The sequence below is a fragment of the Theropithecus gelada genome, chromosome 1, assembly GCF_003255815.1.
Source record: "Theropithecus gelada isolate Dixy chromosome 1, Tgel_1.0, whole genome shotgun sequence".
NCBI lineage: Eukaryota > Metazoa > Chordata > Mammalia > Primates > Cercopithecidae > Theropithecus > Theropithecus gelada.
In genome coordinates, this window is record NC_037668.1 from 89936421 (window position 1) to 89949101 (window position 12681).

Here is a 12681-nt window from a genome sequence, read left to right on the forward strand (position 1 = left end):
CACGAATCGAATTTGTATCCGGCCAGTGAGCTGTTACTGAGAGTGCCTGTAAGGCCACGAAGTGGGGAAAAGTAGAGCCTTATTCATAACGTCGTAATCATTCAGCTATAGGGGACAATTCATCAGTATCTCAACAGATATTTATTGAGCACCATTCTAAGGCCAGACACTTAGATACAAGTGCTAGGTCCTGAGGACGCAAACTTAGAAATGTAAGTAAAGATACTGCCCCAGTCCCCAAAGAGCTGCCAGAGAAGTGGAAAAACAGACCCATAAATCCATGGTTATAAAACATAACTGTAGGAGAGCTAAATTCATTGAGAGAGGGTCCTGTGAAACCATGGATATGGGGCATAACTCAATGAAGGAGTGTAGTTGGAGAAGCTAATGCTTAAGCTTAAGAGAACTGGAGCCTGCCTGGAGCCAGGCATAGTGGTGCATGCTTGTAGTCCCAGCTACTCAAGAGGCTGAGGCGGGAGGATCACTTGAACCCAGGAGTCTAAGGCTGCAATGGGCTGCGATTGTTCCACTGTACTCCAGCCTAGGAGACAGAACAAGACCCTGTCTCAAAAAAAAAGAAAAAAATTTGGAATAAGCAGGTGGCATTCAAAATAGTTAAGTGTGGTGGCTCACTCCTGTAATCCCAGCACTTTGAGAGGCCAAGGCCTGGGCAACATAGTCAGACTCTGTGTTTATAAAAAAATGTAAAGACAAACAGAACAGTTAAAAACAGTTAACAAGGCCGGGCGTGGTGGCTCACGCCTGTAATCGCAGCACTTTGGGAGGCCGAGGCAGACAGATCACCTGAGGTCAGGAGTTCAAGACCAGCCTAACCAACATGGAGAAACCCCATCTCTACTAAAAATACAAAATTAGCCAGGCATGGTGGCGCATGCCTATAATCCCAGCTACTTGGGAGGCTGAGGCAGGAGAATCACTTGAACCCAGGAGGTGGAGGTCGCGGTGAGCTGAGATCATGCCATTGCACTCCAGCCTGGGCAACAAGAGTGGAACTCCATCTCAAAAAACAAAAACAAACAAACAAAAAATCAGTTAACAATTTATATAGCATAGATCATCAGCAGTACCTATGGATGTCTGCTGTAAACAACCAGTAAGTACATCAACAAACAACTGGTAACAATGTGAACCAGCTGAAAACCCTTTAATAAACCCAGCGAAATTGAAGAGGAAGAATATTCTAGTTAAATAGAACAATATATTCAAAGATCACTTGTGTCCCCATTTTGCAAATTTCTCTAAGTACATGAATGGCTGAGTTTATATGAGATGACTTTGCCTCTCAGACATGCATGTTGCCACAAAACAAAGGATGCTGCCAGTACACAAATGTGAATTACCTATCATAAATAAGACAGGGTCTGGGTTTCTGCCTTTTGAGCAATAGCATTTGGGAATAAGAAATTGGCATCACCTAAGCTTTCATTAAGATTAAATTACTGGGAACCCACATAGGTAATTTAATTTTTAGCCATGTTGTTTCTGAGAGAGAAGACTTCCACACTGGATGAAGCTTTGAAAAGCTAAATTTTACACTTGAAACAGATTTTCTTTCTCCATTTTGCTTCACCTTGGTTTCTCTCTTCTCTCCTGGATTTCAGTTCTCATTTACACAGTCATGATCCTGAGTTTCTGACAAGCACCACACATGGTGCTGGGAAGGCTCAGATGACTAAGACAAAGAGGTCATAGTCTGGTAGAGGAAATGGATGGCAAAGTAATTACAATATGATATAGTCAGTGCCGAAATGGAAATTTGGACTCAGTGCAGGGGAAGCACAGAAAAGGATGTGGAGGCCGGGCACGGTGGCTCACGCCTGTAATCCCAGCACTTTGGGAGGCCGAGGCAGGTGGATCACCTGAGGTCAGGAGTTCGAGACCAGCCTGGCCAACATGGTGAAACCTCGTCTCTGCAAAAATACAAAAATTAGCCGGATGTGGTGGCAGACACCTGTAATCCCAGCTACTCAGGAGGCTGAGACTAGGAGAATTGATTGAACCTGGGAGGCGGAGGTTGCTGTGAGCTGAGACCGCACCACTGCACTCCAGCCTGGGTGACAGAACGAGACTCTGTCTCAAAAAAAAAAAAAGAAAAAGAAAAAGAAAAAGAAAAGGTGGAACCCATCCTCCCAAGAGAGGCAGGAGAACCTCACATTGGAAGTGAGTTTGGAGAATGAGTTCCTGCCTTAGGTGGAAGTGGCCAGGGCATTCAGGCAGAAAAGGAGCAGCAGTCTGGGTGCGGCAGCTCACGCCTGCAATCCCAGCACTTTGTGAGGCGTCAGAGGGATCACCTGAGGTCAGGAGTTCAAGACCAGCCTGGCCAACATGGCGAAACCTCGTCTCTACTAAAAATACAAAACTTAGCTGGTCATGGTAGCACACCCATGTAATCCCAGCTACTCAGGAGGCCGAGGCAGGAGGATCGCTTGAACCTGGGAGGTGGGGGTTGCAGTGAGCCAAGATTGTGCCACTGCACTCCAGCCTGGGCGACAGAGCAAGACTCTGTCTCAAAAGAAAAAAAAAGATAAAAGAAAAGGAGCAGCAGTTTCCTGAGCTGCGGGCTGCTACTGCCTATTATGGACAAGAGTTCACGTGAAGTCTCCCACCACACTAGGAGACACGCTACCTCTCTTTCCATGCACATGCTTCAAGGATGTGATGACAGCTTCCTTCAGCTGTCAGCCGTAAGTTTAAAAGTCAAAAACTGGCTGGGTGCAGTGGCTCATGCCTGTAATCCCAGCACTTTGGGAGGTCGAGGCAGGCAGATCACTTGAGGTCAGGAGTTTGAGACCAGCCTGGCAAACATGGTCAAACCCCATCTCTACTAAAAATACAAAAATTAGCCAGGCATGGTACGCACCCATAGTCCCAGCTCTGTCTCAAAAAAATAAATAACTAAAAAGAGTTAAAAACTAAGCATATAGAAAAGTGCTTTGACAATTTCAGCATCATGACTTTATCTTTAATTAGAAATCAGTGAGTTTTATGGAAGAGAAACCTCTAAAACATCAAGAATATAGGTGATTAATTGGCATGACGTGAGAAGTTTTAAAATAACTTTCTAGATTGCTTTCTGAGAGTTTGATTTGATAAACCAAACTTCATAGTTTTGCAGTATGAAAGTCTCTCTCAAATCTGTATTCTTCCAATAAAATGAAATTCCCTCTCGATATCTATTCTGGAATTAAACAGCATGCATTGTGTTTTCAGAACACCTCCACCTAAGATTATTACTTTGGAGAAAGGCTCTGCAGGATTGGGGTTTAGTATTGTAGGGGGTTATGGAAGTCCCCATGGAGACCTGCCAATTTATGTCAAGACTGTATTTGCAAAGGTATATTTTCTTTTTTAATGTACTTTTTTAAAAAAATTAAACCTAGGTGAGATTTTTTTTTTAAGTGCTTTGCTTAGCTTTACTTTGGGTTAAACCTGGATGTGTGCATGTATGCTTATTTCATTTGAATCTTATAGGAAATTCTCACACCAGAATAGTGAAAGAAGAGTTCTTTTACAATGGCGGAGCCACAAGAAGTGCAGTTTTCTTTGGACTCTATTACGGAAGCAGATGCTCACAGATTTTTAGAGTGTCTTCTTTCAGCAACACAGCATAAGGAGCAGTGCCACTCTTTAGAAGGTGTCCTTGGAAATATTGTTCTGAACTAGAAAAAAGATTTGGCCTTCTTCTTGAAAATAATAGGCACTGGGGGCTGAGGCAGAAAGGTTTGTGCTGTGCAAGCCTCGAATCAGTGCATTCTGCATTTTTTTTTTTTTTTTTTGAGATGGAGTTTTGCTCTTGTCACCGAGGCTGGAGTGCAGTGGCATGGTCTCAGCTCACTGCAACCTCTGCCTCCCCGGGTTCAAGCAATTCTCCTGCCTCAGTAGCTAGGACTCCAGGCGCACGCCACCACACCTGACTAATTGTTGTTTTTGGTAGAGATGGGGTTTCGCCATGTTGCCCAGGCTGATTTCAAACTACTGAGCTCAGGCGATCCACCCACCTCGGCCATCCAAAGTGCTGGTAGGTGTGTGTCACTGTGCCCAGCCTGAGTAATTATTTTTAACTTCATTGTAATTTTTTTAATTGGAATTTAATTTTTAAATAAATTTTGAAGATCTCTGAGAAGTATTTCAAATTGATATTACATTTTTTTTTCTTCTTTGGTTTTATCACAGTCATTTGTTTATGAACAGATCTTGTTGAACTGCTTTAGTTTCCTAAAGAAATAAAGGTCTTCAAGGCTGGGCATAGTGGCTCACGTCTATAATCCCAGCACTTTGGGAGCCTGAGGTGGGCGGATCACCTGAGTTCAAGACCAGCCTGGTCAACATGGTGAAACCCTTCTCTACTAAAAAACACAAAAATTAGCCTGGTGGTACACACCTGTGATCCCAGCTACTTGGGAGGCTGAGACATGAAAATCCCTTGAATCTGGGAGGCAGTGGTTGCCATGAACCCAGATGGCACCACTACACTCCAGCCTGGGCAACAGAGTGAGACTCCATCTCAAAAAAAAAAAAAAAAAGAGAGAGAGATAAAGGTCTTCGAAAGGAGGAATAAGAAGGAATCTGTCTCTTTCTAGAAAGCTATACTATACATTAAATACAAGCTTGCTTTTACCTGTGCAGATCTTAGATCTTATCACCTGTTAATTGGGCCCAGTGAACTGCCATAAAACCCTTAAGTCATTTGGTATTTGCTTTTGGGCCACATTGAGCAGCTGCACATTTACCCACTTCCTGCGTCTTGCGAGAGTGCCTATTAGGGCACAGTATTCCCAAACACAACCTGTTAAACTGGTTATAGGCAAAAGTGGAGAGGAAAGGCAGCACAGAAACATTCTGGGTAGCAGAATGCTTATCCCCAAGGTAGATAAACCATAAACTGACCATCCTTCTCCTATGACACATTTAATACCATAAGTTGTTGGGATAATTATTCTTTGGAGGGCATTATTATACTTTGCTTTTGAAATAGCCAGCTATGTAGATAAGGACAGTGGGAAGGCTGCATAATTAGCCCCCATGTTTTAACACGTTCTGCTGGCCTGCCGTTGCCTCCACAAAGCCCCTCCAGAATGTTTGCAATCACCCGTTCACTTCATGGTAACTGGATACAGACACAACATGGGGTCAGCTTCTAAGGCCTTTTGACCTGGATCCAGAGCTCAGCAGGCTGCCCCAGCTGTCTACACTTTCAATAGATTGGTAGGCTGGGACCCAGACACATTTTGACAGGGCACCAGAACATGCAGCTGGGAGCCAGACACCCTGACATGGCACCAGAACATACAGCTAAGAGTAAAATACCTGTGCATTGCTGGTGAATTTTTAAAAGAACCCAGCAGCATCCACACAGTGGGACAAGAGTAGTGGGAATAAAGAATGGACTGCGGCTCACACAGAATGCCCTCTTCAAAGGCCCCACTGAAAGAGCTCCTTTAGGAAGCACCCATGGAAGTAGAAACATTTGTAAGGAATAGATATTGAATATCCTTCGTGTATTTCATTACCTACAGAATGGCACACCTAAAAATGAAAAGCTCTGAATTAAAAAAAATAAAAAGACAAATTTCTAAGCCATAGCCAGTGGCCCACTTAGTGCAGTCAGTCTTACTAAAAGAATATTCCAGGCCAGGCACGGTGGCTCACACCTGTAATCCCAGCACTTTGGGAGGCCGAGGCGGGCAGATCACGAGATCAGGAGATCAACACCATCCTGGCTAACACAGTGAAACCCTGTCTCTACTAAAAATATAAAAAAATTAGCCGAGCGTGGTGGTGGTCACCTGTAGTCCCAGCTACTCTGGAGGCTGAGGCAGGAGAATGGCATGAACCCGGGAGGCGGAGCTTGCAATGAGACGAGATCACGTCACTGCACTCCAGCCTGGGCGACAGGGCAAGACTCTGTCTCAAAAAAAAAAAAAAAAAAGAATATTCCAGTAGGGCAGGACATACTGGCTCACACCTGTAATCCCAGCACTTTGAGAGGCTGAGGCAGGAGAATAACTTGAGTCCAGGAGTTCAAGATCAGCCTAGACAACAACAAAAACGAGATGGGGACAACCCCATCTCTAAAATGAAAAAGATTTTTTTAAAAACTCCAATGTAGGCCAGGCATGGTGGCTCATGCCTATAATCCCCAGCACTTTGGGAGGCTGAGGCAGGCAGATCACTTGAGGTCAGGAGTTCAGAACCGGCCTGGCCAACATGGTGAAACCTTCTCTCTACTAAAAATACAAAAATTAGCCATTCGTAGTGACAGGCACCTGTAATCCCAGCTACTCGGGAGGCTGAGGCACGAGAATCACTTGAACCTGGGAGGTGGAGGTTGCAGTGAGCTGAGATCCCACCACTGCTCTCCAGCCTGAGCAACAGAGTGAGACTCAGTCTCAAAAAAAAAAAATCCAAGCCAGCCTTAGGTCTTAGTCCCTTCAGCAGCCAAATTTTACCCTAAGCCAAATAAGAGATTGACCCAAAGACTTCCGCAACTCTAAAAATGTACGGAGCAGTTTTTCAGAGCCTATGAAATCTGAACCATGAACTTGGTTGTCACCAGTGTTTTATGTTATTTACCACCATGTTGAGTAAATGCCATGTGTCATACATTTAATCCTTAGAACAGGCCACAAGGTAGATAGTAGATGCCCATTTTACGGCATCTGAGAAGACTAAGTGACCAACTCGGGACAAATAGCAAGTGAGTAAAGAGGCACAATTACGAAGTAGGTAGAGGTTTTCAAGCCATGTATTTATTTCGTTTTTACCTTTTCCCCTGTAGTCCACAAATGCCACATTGGTAAAGTAGGAGAATAGATACACATCAGTAAGTGCTCATCAACCAACCACTGCAACACCAGAGACAGTCCAAATCCTAGAAAGTTAAAAAATCATCCTGGCTGGGCACGGGCTCATGCCTGTAATCCCAGCACTCTGGGAGGCTGAGGCGGGTGGATCACCTGAGGTCAAGAGTTCGAGACCAGCCTGGCCAACATGGTGAAACTCTCTCCTAAAAATACAAAAATTACCCAGGCCTGATGGCAGATGCCTGTAATCCCAACTACTCGGGAGGCTGAGGCAGGAGAATTGCTTGAACCCGGGAGGTAGAGGTTGCAATGAAGCAAGATCGCACCATTGCACTCCAGCCTGGGTGACAAGAGTGAAACTCCTTCTCAAAAAAATTTAAAAATTCGGCCGGGCGCGGTGGCTCAAGCCTGTAATCCCAGCACTTTGGGAGGCCAAGGCGGGCGGATCACGAGGTCAGGAGATCGAGACTATCCTGGCTAACATGGTGAAACCCTGTCTCTACTAAAAATACAAAAAACTAGCCGGGCGTGGTGGCGGGCGCCTGTAGTCTCAGCTACTTGGGAGGCTGAGGCGGGAGAATGGCGTGAACCCGGGAGGCGGAGCTTGCAGTGAGCCAAGATCACGCCACTGCACTCCAGCCTGGGAGCACAGCGAGACTCCATCTCAAAAAAAAAAAAAAAATTAAAAAATTCTTTTTTTGCATTACTAAAAAAGATAAAGAGCTTGACATAGTTTTTAAAAAACTAATTTACACAGATATCTGAGATTTACTGAAGCCCTTAAATCTTAGCATGTAAAATTTAATGAAATCAACTTTGCTTGTAATTCTGATTTTATCCAGTAAAATTACTTGTTTAATTTTGTCTTTAGTACAGTTGACCCATTACTTTCTTAAAAGATTTGAGTGAAGTTGCAAGTTTTGGGTTTTTTGTTTTTTGTTTTTTTTTGAGTCAGAGTTTCGCTCTTTTTGCCCAGGCTGAGTGCAATGGGGCTATCTCAGCTCACTGCAGCCTCCACCTCCCAGGTTCAAGTGATTCTCCAGCCTCAGCCTCCCAAGTAGCTGGGATTACAGGTGTGCGCCATCACACCCAGCTAATTTTTTTATTTTTAGTAGAGACAGGATTTCACCATGTTGGCCAGTCTGGTCTGGAACTCCTGATTTCAGGTGATCCTCCTGCCTTGGCCAGCCAAAGTGCTGGGATTACAGGCATGAGCCACTGTGGCTGGCCAGTTGCAAGTTATTAATACTTAATTTTGATATTTTGCCCACAGTATATACCTGATTTCGAATACTTTTTTTTCTTTTTTTTTTTGAGACAGTGCTCACTCTGTCACCCAGTCTGGAGTGCAGTGGCACTATCTCAGCTCACTCCAACCTCTGCAGGTTCAAGTGATCCTCCTGCTCAGCCTCCCAAGTAGCTGGGATCATAGTCATAAGCTACCACGGCCGGCTAATTTTTTGTAGAGGCAGAGTTTCACCATGTTGCCCAGGCTGGTCTCAAACTCCTGAGCTCAAGCAATCCTCTCACCTGAGATTCACAAAGTGCTGGGATTACAGACGTGAGCCACTGCACCCAGCGGGTTTTGAATATTCTTTATTGCACATTCACTTAGAAATTCCACCATTCTCATGGTTTAGAAAACCTGTCTGATTCCCAGCATCTCAGGACCTCCAAGCTGCACATGGACACAGGTCTCAGGAGCGCTGGTGCCTCCTAGCTCGGCTTCTGATTGAGTTGGTCAACAGCCAAGTGCCTGTAGGCTTTGGTTGCCCCCTGAAGTTTGACCTCGTTTAGAGGATTCTTGTGGCACTGACTTTTCAAGGGACTTAAACAGTTACCCCCTACAGATGGTGAAACCTCCTGTAAATCATTTTTTAGTTCTTTTCTTCCCTTACCAGTCCAAAATGTTTCTAGTAATATCGTGGCATTTTTAGATATGCAGCTTTAGAGTGAAAAAACCCCGAAGTTTCACTGGCTTTGTGCCGTTTTGAGGAGCCATGCATGACTGAGTATATAATAAAAGTAGTCATTTAGAAACCTATTTAGATGATCAAAGATAAAGTGGAAGGTTTTGAATATGATATTACAAAATTTTAGAGATGCTACACTTGTACATATTTATATATAGATAACAGCTTTATTGAGATATAATTCACTTACCATACAATCCACCCATTTAAAGACTACACTTATTTTTGACAGATCACAGTGCTGATAGCTTAATAATGCAATGGGAACTCTGTATAATGGTGGTATTATAAGACTAACACCAGATTCAATTCTATCTGCCTTTTTTTGTATATTACATTTCCATGAATAGGAGGTGATATGACATCCAATTCCATTTATACTAAATGGTGAAATAAGGTTCTACTTGTATTAAAAGAAGTGTATCAGTACATTTCGACTAGTATGTTATTTAGATTATCCATAATTGTAGTCACTATTCAACCATTATTATTCAAACAACATATCTTACATTTTTCCTCATTTAAAACACTACCTAGAAAAAACTTTAATTGGTAGTTTGTCCTCTTTTAATATGCACACCAGACAGAAGTTAGAGTTTTTAATATGAATGTTATATGAACTGTGCTTTAGCCTGGATTAAACTGGAACGTTTCTTGTTTGTAGGGAGCTGCTGCAGATGACGGCCGATTAAAACGAGGGGATCAGATTTTAGCTGTTAATGGCGAGAGCCTGGAAGGTGTTACTCACGAGCAAGCGGTCGCCATTCTCAAACACCAGAGAGGGACTGTAACCTTAACTGTGCTGTCGTGAGCCTCGGGCCTGGTCACAAGATAGATGTTGTTGTTTAGAATATCCACAGGCAGATGCAGTTCTGAGTGGGTATGAAAAGCACCCTCAACTAAAATGCACCTTCATTCTTATTTCTTGTCCTCTCTGCTCAGGAGAAATGGCTGAGGTTTCATGTGAATTTCCCAAATCAATAATCATCTCCTAATGTTTCCCAGTTCCTGTCACCTGTTGGTGAGGTTGATTTCTAAAACTGAAATGAGTCTGTTTTGCATTTAATTTCAGTGTTCTGATTTCTTTTTTTTTTTTTTTGAGACTGAGTCTCTGTCGCCCAGACTGGAGTGCAGTGGTGCCATCTTGGCTCACTGCAACCTCTGCCTCCCAGGTTGGAGCAATTCTCCTGCCTCAGCCTCCCGAGTAGCTGGGATTACAAGCATGCATCACCATGCAGGGCTTATTTTTGTATTTTTAGTAGAGACAGAGTTTCCCCATATGGGCCAGGCTGGTCTTGAACTCCTGACCTCAGGTGATCTGCCTGCCTTGGCCTCCCAAAGTGCTGGGATTCCAGGTGTGAGCCACCGCGCCCAGCCCAATATTCTGATTTTAACCAATTGGTTCTGATTATATTTGCCAAACCTGGAGTTAACCTCTCTTTCCTTATGCTCTTCTCTCCCTATCCCCTACTCATACCGAGGCTTAACAGCAACCTCAGATCTCACCCAATGGACAGAAACAAATGTTAAGCAACTTGTCATCTCACTCATGATTTACTTATGCTAATTGTCTCTTCAAGCAAGCAAGAAAACATTAGCAGTGTAATTAATTTACCGGTGATACCCAAGATGAAATACCAGATTCTCCTATGGGAAATTACTGTGCACTCTTCTGTATGACTTATAGTCAAATAAGTCTCAAATTCATTTCTCTGGATAGATCTTTATATGCTAGTCATTGGTGATTTTGACGAGTCAATTTACAGACTGTAATCTTCTAAAAATTCTGAAAGACTAATTGTTTTCTGCGCCATCTAAATGCATACCACTGAGCAACTGAACCTTATTCTCAACAGGAACAACTAGCATACATGTTCTGAATTCTAACAATGCTAAATTAAATTCAAATCCAGGAAGATCACCTGGAATTAATGGCATTTTGGTAGGCAGGCATCATTTCCACCCCTCGGTCTTAGGAAAAGGAGGTAGAAGCCCCAGAACCACACTGCAGAGATAAGCAAGTTTTGTCTCAAGTCAGACAAGGTCTGGGTGGCCTTGGCCTTGTACAAAGTAGGAAGACATATTTGATTATCTTTCCCTTCACCTCCATAGCAGTCAGTCCAGCAGCACAGACTGCAGGAACCTACATGGAGCAACATACTTAGCTGCAAAGTGAGCAAATGAATTGAGCCTAGGAATCTGTGATGAAAATGCATGGCTGAAGTTTCCTCATCTCCAAGGAGACTCCCATTTGCTGAAGTTTTGCATGCTAAGAAAGCAGCTACAGCAGAAAATACAAGAATACTTTTAAGTCGATTATTGGCAATCTTACTCATATATTAGCAAGAAAAAGGGAGAGATGCTTACTGGTGGATGCTATAGAGTCCTCTGTTTTTAAAAGTACCATGGCCAGGTACAGTGACTCACGCCTGTAATCCCAGCACTTTGGGAAGCCAAGGCAGGTGGATCATGAGGTCAGGAGTTTGAGACCAGCCAGGCCAACATGGTGAAACCCTGTCTGTACTAAAAATACAAAAATTAGCCGGGTGTAGTGGCAGGCGCCTGTAATCCCAACTACTCAGGAGGTTGAGGCAGGAAAATTGCTTCAACCTGGGAGGTGGAGGTTGCAGTGAGCCAAGTTCGTGCCACTGCACTCCAGCCTGGGTAACAGAGCAAGACTCTGTCTCAAAAAAAAAAAAAAACCATGAAGGATGAGTACTAGAGTCAGTAATAGAAGTAGTTTAGCATTATTTAACTACAACACAATGCTGCAAATATTTCACAGTAATTGTCAAAGTTTAACGGGCTCTAATTTAAAATGTTATTTAATAAGTATAGATTTTAATTGAGAATTATCTTTGAGTAGATGTAATCACAAAGTGCATTAACTCTTATTGGAATATTTTATGGCTATTCCAAAGTATAGAGTGCCTAAATTTTGTGTTGAAAATGTCTTTCATGACGATATTAAGTTTTCTGAAATTACACATGGCTTTTAAAATTTTTAATGTATCCAAGATGTGCAATGTTGTTAGGATCTCATTTTTCAATGCATGAAAAGCCACCAACCTCAGAACATTTTGTGTTAATTGTACCTGCAAGAACACCTCAAGCAAGCCACGAAGAAATGAAACCCAAATGAAACTTGAAAATGCACCTTAAAAATATATATACATATAATAGTTTTGAAACGGGATTCTGCTTTATTTTGATGGAATGGCCATTAAATACACATTTTGAGATAATACATTGTTGTTGTGTTTCTTTATACATTATCCTTTTAGGTCATGCTAGTAAAAGTATATTGATGAAGGATTTATGATGCTTTATACTTCTTACTGCACTAAATTGATAGAACTAGTACTTGTCATAATCGGTTCTGTCTCTGCTTGCATGACTAATAAGTAATTGCCTTTCCAAAAAGATATTTTTGCCTCAGAACTTACTGACAAGCTGAGAGGCTATGAAAATGGCAATTTGTGAAAGAAGTAGTGCTCTTATATTTGGCCTCATCATTTGGGCCATTTAAGTATAGTAATGATATCACTAATGGAATTAGCATGAGAGGGAAGTAAGCCAGGAAGAATAAAAGTGCTGAATGTTTGTATGTATAAGATATTTCCAAAGATTCTAAATAAATGTAGTTGCCTATAGAGCAAATGGAATTTTATTATATATGAAAAAGTATACTTTCTGGATCTAATTGTGCTTTTTCTTCAGCATGTTGTTCCCTAACAGAAAAAAAAAAGTCCAACTTTTCACAAGGTATTTTGGTGTCCTATTAAAATTTGGAGTCCATGGCTGGGCATGGTGGCTCACGCCTGTAATCCCAACACTTTAGGAGGCCGAGGCAGATGGATCACCTGAGGTCAGGAGTTCAAGGC

At 42.6% G+C, this 12681-nt stretch overlaps 1 protein-coding gene across 2 annotated transcripts in view; it reads left to right on the forward strand.

The window, feature by feature from the left end:
- The window catches only part of PATJ (PATJ, crumbs cell polarity complex component), a 419471-nt gene extending 407014 nt beyond the window's left edge, over positions 1–12457 (forward strand). The window contains exons 43-44 of one of the 2 annotated variants that reach the window (XM_025398758.1): positions 3232–3355; positions 9462–12457. In XM_025398758.1, the coding sequence (XP_025254543.1) occupies positions 3232–3355; positions 9462–9608 (271 nt within the window). In that variant the 3' untranslated portion in view covers positions 9609–12457. The remainder of the gene's footprint in view (positions 1–3231; positions 3356–9461) is intronic. The other variant, XM_025398765.1, reaches the window with a different exon arrangement.
- The last annotated feature ends 224 nt before the right edge of the window (positions 12458–12681 follow it).